The 17,615-nt window shown below is 46.2% G+C and overlaps 1 protein-coding gene across 7 annotated transcripts in view; it reads right to left on the reverse strand.

The window, feature by feature from the left end:
• Window positions 1-5,059: 5,059 nt before the first annotated feature.
• Window positions 5,060-17,615, reverse strand: part of Prkag2 (protein kinase AMP-activated non-catalytic subunit gamma 2) — a 254,264-nt gene continuing 241,708 nt past the window's right edge. For all 7 annotated transcript variants that reach the window (XM_031380198.1, XM_031380197.1, XM_031380200.1 and 4 more), the window contains 7 exons: window positions 16,687-16,741; window positions 15,433-15,559; window positions 13,069-13,234; window positions 12,739-12,776; window positions 11,097-11,243; window positions 7,808-7,901; window positions 5,060-6,155 (listed from right to left, as the gene is read on the reverse strand). In XM_031380198.1, the coding sequence (XP_031236058.1) occupies window positions 6,124-6,155; window positions 7,808-7,901; window positions 11,097-11,243; window positions 12,739-12,776; window positions 13,069-13,234; window positions 15,433-15,559; window positions 16,687-16,741 (659 nt within the window). In that variant the 3' untranslated portion in view covers window positions 5,060-6,123. The remainder of the gene's footprint in view (window positions 6,156-7,807; window positions 7,902-11,096; window positions 11,244-12,738; window positions 12,777-13,068; window positions 13,235-15,432; window positions 15,560-16,686; window positions 16,742-17,615) is intronic.

Raw genomic sequence — 17,615 nt, forward strand, 5'->3', positions numbered from 1 at the left:
GGAGGAGGAGGAGGAGGAGGAGGAGGAGGAGGAGGAGAAGAAGAAGAAGAAGAAGAAGAAGAAGACAGTTGCTTGATATTGAAGTTGGTATGAAGAGATTTGTCTCTTTTCTTTTTAGTTTTTATATTTGTTTGTTTTTGTTCTCAAGACAGGGTTTCCCTGTGTAGCCCTGGCTACTCTGGAACTTGCTCTGTAGACTAGGCTGGCCTCAGACTCACAGAGATCCAATTGTGTTTACCTTCCAAGTACTGAAATTAAAGGTGTGCATCACCACTACCTGGCCTTTTACCTTTCAGCCAGGCTTTTGAAATCAGATCTTAAATATAGTCTGTTTTATAAGAACAGGAAATTATTTGTTTTCATAAGGTTTTTTTGTAAAATTTTTTGGGGGTTATGAAACATTTTAAAGGTAACCTAAGAGGTTGTGGCTCTTGGAGGTCCACCATGCTCCAATGGCTGACTCCAGACCCATGGGGATACGGACAGCAAAAATTAGACTTGGATTACTTACAAGAAAGAGGATGTGAATGTGGAAAGGAGTAGGGAGGATCTGGGAGGAGTTAGGAGGAAGAATGAAGGGGTGGAGGAAATACATACATAACATTCTTAAAGAATAAATTACAATATTACATTTTTAATAAAGCATTCTTGGCACCTAGAGTGCTAGGCTAAGGGTGGGCCAATCGTCTTAAGCCTGTGTCCTCTGTCATTCCCCAAGCCCTAAGCCCTTCCTTAATCCTCTAGGCCCTGTTTCTATTTTCCTCTTTTTTGAGACAAGGTCTTCCTATGTTGCCCAGGCAGACCTCAACAATTCTCTGCTTCAGCCTCTTGAGCAACCAGGTACATCCTCATCCTGCATCCTCTTGAGGGACTGAAAAAGCACTTTGCTTCTTTTATAAAAACTGAAGCATACTCACAACTGACCTGTTCTGAGTGAAGAACACTGTGAGCAAACACTTATTGGATCTGCTGGTCCTACTCAGCCTAGCTTAGTGTGCAGCCTTCTGCAATGCTAGCTGTTTCCCCTGGTGATCACTAGCCTGAGAACAGATCTAGACTTATAGGTTTGTAAGCATGGTTTATTCTAAGACGGTATGGCTTGTGTCTTAGTCATGTGTTCTAATGCTGTGAAGAGACACCATGACCATAGCAACACTTATAAAAGAAAGCTTTTAATTGGGCCTAGCTGTCCCATAGGCTGCTTTTCCAGCCAGAAGGATGAGGTGTTGAGCTGGGACTAAAGGTAACTGAGCAACTAAAGTTGAGGACAGATTTAGGGTGCTGAGCTAAGAGTATCAGGGAGGGCACGTTAGCTGTAGGAGTTTAATAATGCCCAGCAGTTGAGCCAATAATGCAAGTTGAAATTAAGCAGTGTGTGTGCGTGTTTTTCATCTGTGGATACAATATTCTCTTGGCTGAGACTGATAGCATGGCCTATTCCTGGAGTTAAGGTGGGGTAGCAAAAGCTACTTGCAATACTCAGTGGCACATTTCCTCCAACAAGGCTACACCTACTCCAACAAAGTCACACCTCCTAATCCTTCTCAAGGAGTGCTACTCCTTTATTTCAAATATATAAGCCCATGGGGCCATTCTTATTCAAATCACCACAGCTTGTTTTTCATTTTGAGACAGAGTCTCCCTGCCCTGGTTAGCCTGGAACTCTAGTAGGTCAGGCTGGCCTTGGACTCACAGATATCTGCCTGCCTCTGCCTCCCAAGTGCTGAGATTAAAGGTGTGCACCACCACACCTGTTGGATACCTACCTTCCTTCCTTCCCTCCCTCCCTCCCTCCCTCCCTCCCTCCCTCCCTCTCCTCTCTCATGTGTATATATTTGGGAGGAGGTTAAGACAACTTGCTGGAGTCAGTTCTCTCCTCTGCCATGTGAGTAGGTCCTGGAGGTCACAACTGAGGTTGTCATGCTTGGTGGCAGGTACCTTTGCCTGCTGAATTATGAAGTTATTTTTTTCCATAAAAAAGTTAAAAATAAAAAATGTTCACAAGTTAGGGGCTATCTGTACACAACCCTAGCAGATGAACATTTCCTCTTTGAACCAAACCTTATTCATACATACTATTAGAGAATATAAATCTCCTATTTCTTTAATCTCAGCCATCCAGTCAGTAGCTCTGAATTATCACGTCATTTGAAGGGTCTCAGAGTGAATTTGACTAATATCATTTCATCCCCCCCACAGCTGTCTTTTACTTTGTTGAGGAGTGTGGGATGTGTGGGGTTGGCCTGTGATAGATTCTCTGTCTTAATCATTGAGTTCCTGTTGCTGTGATGAAACACCATGACCAAAAGCAAGTTGGGAAGGAAGGGTTTATGTGGCTTCCACTTCCACATCACAGCCCATCAGTGAAGGAGGTGAGGGCAGGAACCTGGGGACAAGAGCTGATGCAGAGGCCATGGAGGGATGCTGCTTACTGCTTGTTCCCATGGCTTGCTCAGCCTGCTTTCTTAGAGAACCCAGGACTACCAGCCCAGGGATGGCACCACCCACAATGGGCTGGGCCAGCTATATCAATCACAATAAAGGAAATGCCCTACTGTCAGATCTTACTGAGGCATTTCTTAATTGAGGTTCCTTCATTTCAGATAAGTCTAGCTTGTGTCAAGTTGATAAGACTAGCTAGCATGCCCTCTCATGGGTTGGGTTCTTTCTGCATTTCCTACAGCTACAGCTACATCTAATGGCTTGATCAAGTTTGATTTTTATTTCCAGGTTCAGAATAGATGGCAGATTTGATCATGTTTTCCTTCCTCCTTTAAAAATTAAGGTAGGGCATGAGTAAGGACTGTTTCACAGAAGAAAGAAAGAAAAAGAAAGAAAGAAAGAAAGAGGATGGAAGGGAAGGTAGGAAAGAAGAGAGAAAGAGAGAAAGGTGAGCATGCTTGTCAACTTCACACTGCAGAAGAGCAGCTAATAGGCTGCGGGGAGACATCTGTGTCAGCTTCGTGGCTACTGTATCGCCGTAGCACAAGCTGGGTAACTTCCAGCAACGGAGCATTCTCACTGCAGAGGCTGCAGTCTGAACCCAGTGTCTCCAGACTCTCAGGGGTGGGCTGGGTGGGTGGATTCTGTCTTCCAAGCTTCTGGCACTGCCAAGGATCTGTGACTTCCCTTGGCACATTGGCTGCGTCACTCTGTTCTCTGCCGATGTCATCAGGTGGCTTTCTCCTATTGTCAGTGTCCAGATTTCCCTCCTACAACAAGGATATCAGTCCCATTGGACCAGTGCCAGCCACATGACATCATGATTCCTCCACAAAGACCCAGTTTCTAAACCAGGTCAGTGTGGCCAGGTAAGCCAGGCACAAGGATATCAGAGAGTCTTTGTGGGAGACAGTTCAACCCACGACAGCCATTTAAAAGGCCAGGATGGCATGGACTCAACCACACCATTAATATGCTGTACATAAAGATGGCATGTAAGGAGTTCAGGCAGAGGCAGGGTGTAGCTTGGTGGTAGAAGGGCTGCCCAGTATGTGTGAAGCCCTGGGCTTGGCTTCTGCACTGAACAAAAAACAAAACAAAACAAAACAAAACACAAGGGAGGCTGGCATGTGTAGAGTGAGCTCTGGGTTCAATCCCCAGCACCACATGAACTGGGTGTTGTGGCACACACCTCTTATCCCAGCACTCAGGTGTGAAGAGACAGGAGGATCAGGAGTTGTTATCTTGGGCTACATGAGTTTGAGGTCAACCTGGGCTACCCAAAAGCCTGCCTCAAACAAGACAAGAAAAGTGTCTCTCAGGTGAGACTCACCGAGCTTGCGGAGGTCTGAGGCCAGGAAGGCCTCACTCCCTTAGCCTCTTGCCCTCTTCTGCTGGCTGCAATGCTTCTAGAAACTCTTGTCATGTACTATTTTAGGAGCAGCTCTTGGGGTGGTTCCTAATCAAGTGTCAAGTACAGAAGGGGCCTGAGGGCCGCAGCACCGGAGATGGTAGGAGGGAAAGGAGTGGTTCTTATGAAGTAGCCACTGGTCCTGTGTGGCCAGATGCTGGTTGACAAGCAGAGCCCAGGGCTGGGCCTAGAAGGAACAGTACCATGCTGACCTCACAGGTGGCAGACTAGCCTGGCAGTGTCACAGGAGGCCCGGAGGTTTAGGTGAAATCACAGCAAACCACCTATGAACCAGCCCATCTAGGAGCTAGACATGTGTGAATAAGTGTTTATTCCAGGACTCATGTTTACTCGCATGCCATCCCAGAGCAGATGTACTGGGCATGAGGCTTTGCCTCTGCTTGGCTGATCCTGTGGACTTACTCCCCTGGGTGGGGAGTGTGTCTTGGCTTGGTGCTTTCTGATGTGTCTTAATGGAGAGGGTCAGGTGAATTCTTGACAGTGGCAAGTAGGGACAAATGTGGAGTATTGTCTTCCCTGTGACATTCCATCAGAAAAGTGTTATGGGGCAGGGGGGTGTCTTTCAGATGCCCATGCCCAGAGCCAGAAACCAAATGAGTAAACTAGGTAAACTAGTGCGGGGTTGTATTTTGTAGCTTTCTTTGAGTATTAGCTTAAGTCACTGCTGTTTCCAAGGACAGCGGGGTAGGCTATGCATGTGTTTATTTGTCCAACTAGGAAACAAATTGATACCTTAGCATACACACAGACAAAAAAACCAAAAACCAAAAAAAAAAAAAAAAAAAAAAAAAAACCAAAAAACACCCACCACCACCACCACCACCACCAGACCTCTGCTGATTCTTGTTGACAGGGTCTTGCTCTGCAGCCGACTGGCCTTGGACTGAATGCAGGGCTTGGGGAGGCCCTGAAACTGGGAAAGTCTCTTGCCTTTGCCTGCTGCAGTGGCAGGTGTGTGCTGCTGCCCCTGGCTCACGTGATAAATCTCTCTTTAAAATAGATTTATTTTGGGCTGAAGAGATGGCTCAGCGATTAAGAGCACCAACTGCTCTTCCAGAGGTCCTGAGTTCGATTCCTAACAATCATATGGTGGCTCACAATCATCTATAATGGGACTTGATGTCCTCTTCTGGTGTGTCTGAAGACAGCTACAGTGTACTCACATACATAAAAACTTTAGCAAACTGGTAGATAGGATTTATTTTAATTTTCAATCTGAAAAACAAAACAACCCCCCCAAACAAACCCCCAAACTCTGCTCATATATACACACACAGATATATAGTGTCAACATTTTCAGAGCACTGACACGGGGCTGGGGGGGGGGAGTTTCCCTTCAACTGCATGACAATACTGTTTTATGTGTCACAATAAAAGTTACAAGCGTCTTGTCAGCGGTCACACAAACATGAGTTTACATTTCAACACACGATAAAAAAAACAGATGTCTCCCAGTACTTCATCCCTGCGACCATGGCCCGTTTCCATAAACGTTTAAAAGACCCAATAGTGGCTGTTTGGAAGGCAGCCTTCCAGATCCAAACTAAGATCTTGAGAGATTTTCCACTTGAGAGAACAATCAAGGTTTTGTTCGTAGGTGTGGTGAAGCCCACTCTCCAAAAAGATATGTAGGAGACCTGTATGGGAGTAAAAGTAAATAAAGCACTGTTGCCAGGCCAGCCTCGCTGACACGGTAGCCACACCAGGACATGGAGCACTTAGAAGCATCACTTGATGTTTTCAGTTGCCTATATTCAAATTAAAACTTTCCAACCAATTGAGTGAAAAGAAAGAGACTGGGTAAAAGGTTTGGAGATGCTCACACTCGGGCTGGGTGTCTCTTCAGCAGCACTTTGGGGTGTGCGGCAGCAGCGGTGACATATTGCGTTTGGACATAAGGCACCGTGATCTGGACGTGCCGTTCACTCACTTTCTGTCACCTGTTCCATCCCAGTGACTTCTTTGAAATGAAAAGTAGTACTATTTCAGGACACAGTGCACTTTAATGACATACAGCATTGGAAATCCTTCAGACAGGTCTGAGGACAGTCTTTGAACGCAAGCCTGAATCTTCAAGCACATAAAATCTTTCCCATACTTACAAATCACTGGAAAAATACCCATCGCTAAACCCTGATATACATTCTTAGCCATTTTACTCTCTTCTATTGCAGCCAGTGTTCATGAGGCAAAACGTGACCCCGAGACTTTGTTCAAGTTCTCCTCCAAGGGCATCTACATTCATGGCATCATTCGGTCTCTGTCTCCTTCTGTTTGGCACCTGCCAGGGAGATGGAAAGTGGGAGTCTCAGAGCTTGTGCTCAGGACAGGGTTCCCTGCACTGGACGACCCACCCAGCCTGGCAGAGAGAGGCAGAAGAATAAGTGGTCACAAGAGCCCCACCCCTCCCACCATCACTTCGGCTCCGATACCACATCTTCCCATTCTAAGTGTTGATTCTACTGCTAAAAATGTAAAAATAAACAGGCAGAGTTCTTTCAGCCGCCACAATCATAAGATTATTACTTTTCTTTAAAAATAAAGCTTTACAACACATCTAAAGACAACCGTGTGTAGCTGCTGGGTTTCCACAGGAGACAGCAGGCAAAGCACCTCTCTACCTTTCACTTGAATGTGTACCCTTTTTAAAAAAATGTCATTATGTATGGGTGCTTTGTCTATATACATCTCTGCACCATGTCTGTGCGATGCCCACGGAGGCCAGAGAGGGTGTCAGATTCTCTGGGACCAGAGTTGCAGGAATTTGCGAGCCACCACGTGGGTGCTGGGAATCAAACCTGAGTCCTTTGGAAGAGCAGCCAGTGCTCTTGACCTCTGAGCCATCTCTCCAGTCCATGGCCTTTGTTTTCTGAGGCAGGATCATGCTATGCAGCTCTCAGCCTGGTTTCTACCTTCTAAGGGCATACTGTGTCAGGCCACACTTAACTTTGGGAAGAGATTAATAACATACTCGAGCAGGGGGCTGTCCTACAATTCACTCTATCAACCAGGCTGGTCTTGAACTCAGAGATCCACCTGCCCCTGCCTCCCGAGTGCTGGGAATAATGGCGTAAGCCACCACTGCTGGACTTATCTCTCATAATTTCTGCATGATGTTGCTGCTGGCCAGGGTCCCTGTAAAGGTAACTCTTCAATGGGGTTGGCTCTGTTGATTTCGCATCTGAGGCAGGACTGTGGCAGTTGCTGGGGACTCTTATGGTGAGTCGTTTTAGGAAACAGGCTAATTACAACAGCTAGTCTTAGCTGAGATTGATTACTGAAGTAAAGAAAGGCAATACCACCACAGTGTGCACATAATTTAATGATTAGCTACGAGAGTTCAGCACCTATTGTCATGTCTGTCTTGGGTCTCTGACCCTGTGGGAAAAGGCTAGCTGGTGTCTGTGATGCCACTGGAGAGGTGGGGGAGGGGAGGAGAGAGAATGTAAGGGAGGATATGACTGTTTTCAGAGCCACCTCTTACACAGACACACAGTCAGCTCTCTACCCGTGCTCCACTTGTGTGTTTTCTAGAAACTCTGCTCACCCAAGCAGAACATTAGAACTTCAAAATGAGAAGGAAAGCCAAAAAGAACTGCAGAGCAACACACACACACAGGATGGGTGGAAGAGGGGAGACTTCAGCATCTCATCGACTGTCCTGGAAATCTAACTATCCATTTACCTACCTACCTACCTACCTACCTACTTACCTACTACCTACCTACCTACCTACCTACTACCTACCTACCTACCAACCAACCTACAAACCTCCCTCCCTCCTTCCCTCCCTTCTTCCCTCCCTATCTTTTGAGCCAGGTTCGCTTTATGTACCCTGGTTGACCTGGAGCTTACAGAAATGCACCTGTCTCTGCTCCTCAAGTACCAGGATTAAGCACATGTGATATTATGCTGAAATCTGCATTTTTTTACCTGCTGGTGTGAGGATCAGAGCTTGCAGGATGTCTGACAGGGAGATAATACCCACAATACTATCTGCTTCATTCACTACCACCAGTCGATGGACCTGCAAAGAGAAAAAGTCCAGGTGTGAGTTTACGGTGTATGTGTGTGTTGGGTGCATCTGCTCATGCCTGTGTGTGTGTGTATGTATGTATGTGGAGGGGGGTACATTTGCCCATGTACATGTACACAGAGGCCAGCGCTTTTTTTTTAAATCGTTTCACTTATTTTATTTATTTATAGTTTCTGTGTATGAGTATTTTGCCTGCATATATGTCTGTATACTACATGCATGCAGTGCAGCTGGATGCCAGAAGAGGGTGTCTGATCCCCTGGCACTGGAGTTAAAGATGGTTTTGAGCAGTCATGTGGGTGCCGGGAACACAACTTGTGTCCACTGGTGAAGCCAGTCAGTATTCACAGCTTCTGAACCCTCTCTCCTGCCCCACATTAATTTGTAAGAGAGAACCTTCCCCTGAACCCGAAGCTTGCCACTTCACTAGCCTCGCTGGCCACCAATCTCTGCCAACGAGGCCTGGGGTTACAGAACCATACTGCTGCCACTCTTGGGTGGGTGCTGGGATCCAAACTCAGGTCCTCACGTTTGCACAGTAGGCGATTTATCCACTGAGTCACCCTCCTGGTCCATATGTGACCATACAATGAGTATGGCTACAAAGCTGGGGCTGCACAGGGGACAGCCTGCAGAAAGGGTTGGGCCCAGAGGTAAACCATAACACCACTGCTTGACGACAGCAAGAAAAACCAGCCGGTTCTGTCTGCTGAGCTTTCGAATTTCAAAATATCTATAAAGGGATGATACAGACTCCAGATTAATAATCTTGATCTCTGTGTGTTGCATGTAAGTGGTGGGCATGGAGACCAGGTTAACACTGGGTAATAACACTTCTCCACAGGGTCTCTCTCGCTCTCTAAGCCTGGAGCTACAGTGAAGGTCAGCAGGACTCACTGATGCTCTTGCCTTTTTACTGCAGATGGACTTTGAGAATTACCAACAGAGCTATCCCCCACTCCACCACACCTCCATTTTTAATATTCAGTCTCAGTCTCTTGTAGCCAGTAGGTAACTGGCTTTTGGTGGCGAACAGGTCTAGGAGGCTGTGGGGACTGAGGAGTAGGCTCCCTGCTCTCTCCTGCTGTGGCTTTACTGTGACATTCAGGTATCAATGCTAATATTCAAGAAGCTTTGCTGTGGCAGAGTGAGGCAAGTGTAGTCACCTCTGGTGCTCTCATCTGAATAGGAGAGCGCACAGTGTGGAATAGCAGGCCGATGTTTTGATGTCACAATTTGCTTTAGGGTAAAACACTGGGTGCTCTGGTTACCTGGCTACCTGTGGCCCTGCGAAGAGTCATCCGGTAAAGGAACTTCAGTAAGAGACACGCAACTGAGAGAACAACTTGTTTACATCTTATTTCCCCTCAATGGCTTCTTTCAAACCACAGACTTGCAAGAGTGCAGGCATTCTCCAGTTTCCTGCACCAATGTGAGCACCATATCCAGCAGGAGCTCCTGTCAGTCCTACTGTGTCCATCTGGCCCCATTCTCTGTGCAAACACATGAGTGAAACTCCTGGAATTTTACTGGCCTCAGCACCTGGCCTTTTCTCATCTGTAGCTCTCATAGTGGATTCCATCACTGTCCTGGCTGGTTTTGTGTCAACTTGACTCAGGCTGGAGTTACCACAGAGAAAGGAGCCTTCCTTGAGGAAATGCCTCCATGAGATCCAGCTGTGGGGCATTTTCTCAATTAGTAATCAAGGGGGGAGGGACCCTTGTGGGTGGTGCCATCCCTGGGCTGGAAGTCTTAGGTTCTAGAAGAGAGCAGGCTGAGCAAGCCAGGGGAAGCAAGCCAGTAAGGAACATCTGTCCATGGCCTCTGCATCAGCTCTTGCTTCCTGACCTGCTTGAGTTCCAGTCCTGACTTCCTTTGGTGATGAACAGCAATATGGAAGTAAGCTGAATAAACCCTTTCCTCCCCAACTTGCTTCTTGGTCATGATGTTTGTGCAGGAACAGAAACCCTGACTGAGACAATCCATGTAGATATCCACTGTTGTCATAGGGAAGGACACCTTTCTTATTGCTGCTTAGGACATGTGGAGGGTATATGATTCTAAGGACAGTCATGGGACATTAGGATGCACTCATAAATGTTAGAGCCTTCTAGAAAACAAGATGGATGTAGAACAGTTTTAAAAAAGGAAAGATTTCCCTTTAAAATGCTGTGCTAAGAGCAATGAAAACAGCTGGGGAGGGGAAACACTGAGAGAATGAACTCAGATGCCATGTGGAGGTTAGACCCTGCAGGGCAGAGACTCTACTCTCTAGGACAGAGGCTGGACTGCATGAGGCGCAGGGGAATTCTAGCAGCATCTCTCAATGTAGCACAGGACTTTACAAGGGTAGCTTTCACTGTGGAAGTTTATGGATGTCTCTTAGTGGTCTTAAAGTTAATCAGGCACTATGCCTCTTAGTTTCTATATTTATAATATCAAAACAGCCTTGTTACTGGGAGCTCATTTTACACAGTAGGTAGTGTTCTGAAAGGAACAAAATTGCATCCTTCAGTCCTTGAGAGTGACACTTGAGGGGAGGGATGGAGGAAGGACAAGGGCGCACGCAGGCACGCATGCACGCACGCACGCACGTAGGCAGGCATGCAGGAGGCTGCTCCCAGCCCTGCCTGAGAAGGAAGGAGTGCTGTGCAGTGAGAAGGTGGGTAGCACGCAGTGGCCCCTCCCCTCCTTCCTGGGAACCCTGTGCAGGTACACTGGAACATCCTATAAGCCCTGAAGTGCAGGGAGTGCAGGGCTCATCCAACAAGCCTGACGACGTGTGTTCAATCCCTGGAGCCCACATAAAGGGGGAATGAGAGAAATGACTGCCACATATGTCATTCACTTTGTTAAAATAACATTACACATTTTTTTTTCTTTAATGTCACAGATGCTCTGACAGGATGCATTGACTAAAAGCTCCCAGGCAGCTCTTGTTTTTTCAAGTGTTCCTTTTTTTTTATTCTATAAATTATTTTGTCAATATTTTCCACTCACAAAAACTCATCAAACTCAACTCAGCAAGCCTTCACACCTGTGTACGTTCTGGGGATCAGAATGCCATGAACCCACTCCCGTCCTATAGAACCTGTGGCCTGCCTCCCTCAGCTGGGCCTCAGCCTCCCTTGCTGTGTGTGCTGGGCAGACACGTGGGCGGATGTGTGCTGGGCTGCGGTCCCTCACCTCGGCTCTCACTATTCTGTCCACGATGGTCTCCAGCGTTTCCAGCTTACTGCACTTTACCACACCCTCAAAATACTGTGAGCGGTGCTGCAGGGCCTGAGTCACTGTGATGTCTAGGTTATTGTACGTTTTCTCAGCAGCAAGATTCTGTAAGAGTCATAAGGAAAAAAATACGTCCTTCATTTCCATTCGGATGAATGAGCGAGTTAATTTTTAAAAATATTAACACAGACTCTGGCATCAAGAGTTCTCTTCCCAGCTAGCATCACACCATCAGCATGGTTACCTCACTGTTCAGTTATCTCACTGAACTCAGTCACGCTCCTAGGTGTACCTTGATTATGGAAATGTTCATTTGTTGTTAATCATAATGTGTGGGGGACTGAACCCAAAACTTTATGCAAACTTAGCAGGTGCTCTACCACTGAGCCACACCCTAGGCCTCTTCCCGGTTCCCTTTTTAAATTCTGAGTCATGCTGTTTTGTACATTTAAAGAGATTTTCCTTTATTTATGTGTGTGTGCAAGTACACACACATGCATGCCTCTGTGTGTACAAGTGCATGCGGGTACGGAGGCCAGAAAAGGGCACCCGATCCCTGGAAGCTGGAGTTACAGGTGTTTATGAGCCCTCAACATCACCATCTCAACTCTGGTCCTAGTGACCGACAGCAAAAAAACCTGACTCTCTAGCTCACAGGTTCCATTTTGAGAGTGTTTTCTGCCAGGCTTCTCCCACTCTTGTGCATCAAGGCTCTATACCCCACATAAGCAGTATCTCTTGAGAAATGGACTGACACCTGCCAAGGGTGAGATGCCTCAGAGGGAGGGTGCCTGCATCAGAGTCTCCCAGTGGGTTTTCAGAGCTATTCAGGAAGTGTGGGGCCTGTCAAGATCAAGAAGGGACTCAAGAAACCCAGAAATCCAGAGGGTCTCCCAGGACTTCCACCAATTTTAGTGGGTCTATTCATCCACAGTTCTAGTGAAACGATTTCTGGATTAATGAAATGATTTTTGGTTGGACCAAAAGACAGCTGCAAAACCATAATTAGTGACAGGGTCAAAACTGTAGCAAGATATGTGTCCTTTTCAGCTATTAAACCAGTTTCCCTTTCTTAGACACAGTGTGAAACTCAAAAATTACATTAAAGAGGAGTGGGAAAGACAGGGTTAAAGGTAAAGGCCTCAGTGAGGAACCCCAGGGCCAGCAGTCACACACTGCTTTGCTTTAAGAACCCCAGGAGACTAGGGCCTAGATCTTAGTCTCTTGGCTGTCTTCTCAGAACAGAGTCTCCCAGCCTGAGCAGGAGTCTGCACCGACAGGGACTCAGCTCATGTGAGCGACCTCCAAAAGAAATGTGGCCCAAATAAGGCTCATGGGCTGGAGGGACAGAGGCAGTGAGCTCCCATCAAAATGTCCAAGGTCAGTAAAAGATCAGCACATGCTGACACACAGCTCAGTGGGAAAGCAATGACTACCAGAAATATCTCCCTCGGGAGGAGACTGAAACTCTCTAAGACTGTTACTCGAAAGGTTAGGAATTATTACATCACGGAATAAACAACTTAGTGTATTTTAAGTTTTCATTTGTTTTAAAATGCATTCTGAACAACAGGCTTAAAAACATGAAAAACATACTTACAATTACATCAAACTTGGAATAAATATCTACAACTTTTCCTAAAAATGAAAACATAAGTTAGAAAAACATTTTCATTTTAGGAACAGTAACTCATTAAAAAAAATCAGTCTTAACTAGGTGACTACTGTGGATTAAAGTGTTGAGTAAAACAAATGGGCTTATTTAGAAGTAAGCAGGAAACGGCATTTTGATGTAAACTGAAAACTGAGCCTGCTCAAAGTTCTCATTTTCCTCACTGAAGACTATGGGAGTGCAGCCCAGCATTCACTCCTCTGCCCTTCGATCACTTCCCTCTCATCCCAGCCCAGGAGCAGGCATGGCCTCACAGACCTGACTCATCCACCACAGGCAATGCGGATATCCGTCTCTCCACAAAGATGTTCAAGGCTTTGATGATGGGAGTATCCGGGTGAATGAAGGCAATATTGTGGTATGTTCCTATTCCAAGCTCATCCAGGTTCTGCCTCATGAAGGCGGGCTTTGGCATATCAGACATCTGAGCAAGGAGAGACATGAGAATGTTCTAGAACCCTAGCATGCCCTTCCAGTGTGCATCCATCCAGACCTGAATGAAAAACTATGTTCAACAAATTAAAGGCAAGTCTTTCCCTCCTAGCAGTCAACTTGGTGTCTCATTGTCATGAAAGAGTTATCCGCCAGAACTGTCTCTCTCAAACCAGCTAACCGCTACACGTGTTATCTTTGTACAAGAAATGAATTCTAGGTATCCACAGCCCTCCTCTACTCGCACCAACACAGTAGGCAGAAGATGAGATCGGCAGGTCTGTCTGGGAAATTAAGACCTGAAAGCCAGCACTGATTGGACCCTTTATTCTTAGGTGACATGTATTCAGCCCTGGGATCTGAAGTGACACAAAGCCCCATGTGTTTGCAGATTCTGGGTTTGACTGGCTGCAACTAAGTGGTTCTTCGTTCCCACCTCCACTGACTGCATGCTCCCAGATGAATCCAATTTCTCACTTTTAACAATAAAGAATAAGCCAGCTGAACAAAGTAGAAAGAACCTTTAAAAATTAACTTTCCTTTTCTGACTGTCTCAGAGGAGGAGGGATAAACTGGAAGAAAGTCTAGGATCAGGCTGGACTACAACAGAGTAAGGTCTATGGTTTCAAAGATCCACCTTTTATAAAGGGCAGAGTTGACGCCATCTTCCTGGTGTACCTTATAATTATCAGGAAAAGATGAACAATTAGAAGAAACAAAATGTTCAAGTCAAAGAGTTCATCAATATTCAAATCATGAGACTCCTAGAAATTTAGAGAAAAAAAAAAGAGAGAGAGAAAGACCTATTAGGTCACCTAATCCATCTCAACACAGAAATTCCTGCTTCACTGCCTACCTTTGGTGTACCTGGGAGGCATCACTACCCCTCCTCAGAATGATCCTGATAACCAGGAAAAATTGGGCCATGGTGTTTCTTTATTTAAAAATATGTATTTTTTTTTTTTTTTAAATCTGAGAACACCTGGTTGAATATTCTGGCTGCAAGATTCTACTTGCCATATTTGTCCAAATTAAGGCAACTCCCATCTCTTCAGACTAGATGAGTGACAACATGGTTAACAGCACCAATGGACAGGGCTGAATAAGGACACCTCATACAAAGCTCCCAGCATAGTGCCTGCAGTGGCCAGCTGTCACACATGGGCTCCAGGGGCGGAGCCACCTGCCCCTCCGCCCAAACCCTTGGTTCCTATGACGTCTAATAAAGAAGGCTTCCACACTCCCTATTACCAACTGATGGACAACACTCCTTGCTTGCTCTTCTTTGCATGCCTAGTAAATGCCATGGGCATTTCAGCAAATTATTCTTCTCCCAATTTAATCAGGAAATCTGGATGCTCTGTTAAACTATGTGACCAGTTCAAGCTCTTGACACCTCTGTAAACCCCTGGCCCTGTAAGGCTGCATCCAGAAGATCAACTCGGGCCCTTCTGTAGACTTGGTTCCTGATGGGAAGCTGCAGACAGGATCCTGGAAAAGGCCCTTGGAAGCAGATTTCAAGTGTTTCCTTTAGAATGATCACTTCAAATGGCCTTTCTGAATTATCAACACCTCCGCTGCTCCTCCTGGATGATGACTTCATTTCCATATTTCCATCGGTGTGTGAGGGTGTAGATGAACTCCCGGCACACTCCTGCTCCCATGGAGCCTCCTCTAACACTACTGATCTCAGGGACTGTGAACACTAACCACAGAAGTCCACTACAGTGTATCTCTGGCTCACATCTGTTCTGCCTTGGGAGTCTCTGGCCGCTGCAGTTGAGAATGAGCTAACCCCAGGGATGGTGTTTCTCTGCTCATGTTTCTAAAACCATGATCTCAACAAACACACCACAAGCAACTTCTGCCCTAAATCCTGGGTCCCTCCATGGATGCCCTAGGCCTCAGTGAGACTGAGGCATAAACTGCTTAAGTTCTGCCTGGACAAGCCTGACACAGTGCCCGTTCTCAGGGGGCATTCCCTGAGAACTAAAAGATTTAGAACCAAAAGCATTTGAGCTAGTGTCAGCCTGGAGAACACACAGTGCACACAGTAGTGAGTTGAGAAACTGAACTGTTGTGAAATGGAGACCTTGGAACTAACGGTTTCTTCTACTGAGAGAGCAACAGGAGCCCATTTACTTGACGTAAGTGACAGTCAATGCAACTGCATCTTTAGGGACTACTTACAAAAAGCTGGAGGAACTTGAGGATTCTTTTGTGGGTAAGTATATAAAGTGCATTCCCACTGATAGGGTCAATAACTGGCAATCTGTGGATTTTATTTTTGATCAACGAGTATACAGCATCGAAGAGGCTGCGGGAAAAGCCATTAGAGTCATTAGGAGGCTTTCAAGAAAAATGAGAAAACCTTTGGACCACCCCAGCTTTACAGTATTCTTACTGCTTTTATATTACCATAACAAGAGGTTTAAAATAGTCACGGCAAAGCTTTACATGGGAGCTCTCCACTCCTCTGCTGGTATATCTCAGATGCAAGAGGGAAACATGGATCTCCAGTAAGGGAGGTTTTTAGTAGTGCGTCCAGGGATTTTGTTTGAAAGAGGCAAGCCTTCAGGGAGAGCAGCAGTGGCCTCAGCACTGAGGCCTGGTGCCAGAGCCCAGAGCGTCTGCCTGCCCTGCCAGCCCACCTTGGGGACTGCCCTTCTGTGTCCTTTTTGCCTTCTGCCACCATTGCCAAGAAGCCTGTGGGTGTACCTTCCCCATCCATTTGGAAATGAAGTAACAAAACCAAGTGTCTTCTCTCTAGAGCTCTTGGGCTTAAAGTGTCTTCTACTCTGTCCATTCTCTGCTGAGAGCTGGAGGCTGTGCCTGTGTGCCCAGCACGTGCTCCACTACCAGCCTGTACCTGAGTCCTGCTTCACCTTCTGAGCACCTTCACTGCTCCTTCAAGGCTGCCTCCGGTCTGGACTGAAATCACTGTGGGAGTGTTTCACTGCTCTTCCCAGAATCCAGCCACTTCAACTGAATGCTGGGGTCAAGAGTGAAGCCCTAAGGATTAATAACTATATTAGGACCCCTCTACTGATGCTGCCACAGGCAAGCTGGGTGTTCAAAACTGACCTGGATGACCAACGTCAAAGCCAGTCTCTTGGATCCATGTGGTTGTTCCACCCCTCTCTACTCCCCCTCCTTGTATCAGGTCTTGCTAAGTTGTCCAGGCTAGCCTTGTGCTTGCTAGGTATATGGCCCAGGTTAGCCTTAAAACTTGCAATCCTCTTCCACGAGGTACAGGGCTATGAGCCAACTATGTGTCTGGTTTTGCTAGGATTTCCAACATCTTTCAACTTCTGGCATTCTATTCTGATTACGGAAGCTGGCCTTAGCTAGACTGGCCCTAACTTCTACTTATCCATTATGGCAATAAAATATCTAAATTGCAAGGAGTGTTTTCAAATGAGGGAGGAGAAGCTTCACGTTTACCTCGCATCAGGAGAGATATTCACCAAAGGCTTGAAGGTTTCTTGTAAGTACAACTCTGCATTTGTAGAAGGAAAATGCAGTCAGTTACAGGCCTGCTGTGTGCAATGCTACTTTACATTCAAATATTCTCAGCTGACAGGAAACAGCGAGACAAGCCAGAAATCCAAATAAAAGATAATTCAATTTACCCCAAACTACTGTTACAGTCATGGTTATTTAATGTGACCCTGACTGTTTTCAGGACATCGTATTTGTAGAAATATCAAATATAGGGGGGAAATCCCAATATTTCCATAGATGCTAGCAGTGCCAAGGAAAGCTCTTAATGCTGAGCAACAGCACGGGAGGCCATTGGGTCCCATCAAGTTCACATTACTATCAAGAAATGAAACGTGCAGAATCCCTTAGAACCGATTTCCATAATCTGGGAGATAGCACTCTAACCAATACTCTTCAAATGATCTCAATGTATTTCACTAAAGTGGGTATGCTGGGATTCTTCTTAGCATATACATGTTGTCTTTGTAAAGAAATCACCTGTACTTAATTTGGTTTGCTGAGGTCTGTATGCGGAAGCTATCTGAGAGCATCCTGGCATTGTCTCATCTTCAAGCACCCTGTGGGTGAAGTGCAAGTGTGCCTAAACCATGGTCAATGGAGTGCAGACAGCACAACGGGGTGAGACGAGCCGTGAAGGTTGGCCATTCTGCCAAGCACATGACGGGAAGAGCAAAACCAGACTCCTAATGCCTAGCTAGAAGTCTCCTGTGGTTGGCCCTTCCCTTTCTACTCAGGCTACTCCTTGAGCACTGGGCCAGGGCTCTAATGCTCTGACCGTATCTCATCTTCTGCCATGCCCACTATGAATCTTTGAGATGACAACTTTCCTATCATGAAACAAGAGTTTAAAATCTGACCCCACGTAGGCA

Source organism: Mastomys coucha, unplaced genomic scaffold (assembly GCF_008632895.1).
Source record: "Mastomys coucha isolate ucsf_1 unplaced genomic scaffold, UCSF_Mcou_1 pScaffold19, whole genome shotgun sequence".
Classification (NCBI taxonomy): Eukaryota; Metazoa; Chordata; class Mammalia; order Rodentia; family Muridae; genus Mastomys; species Mastomys coucha.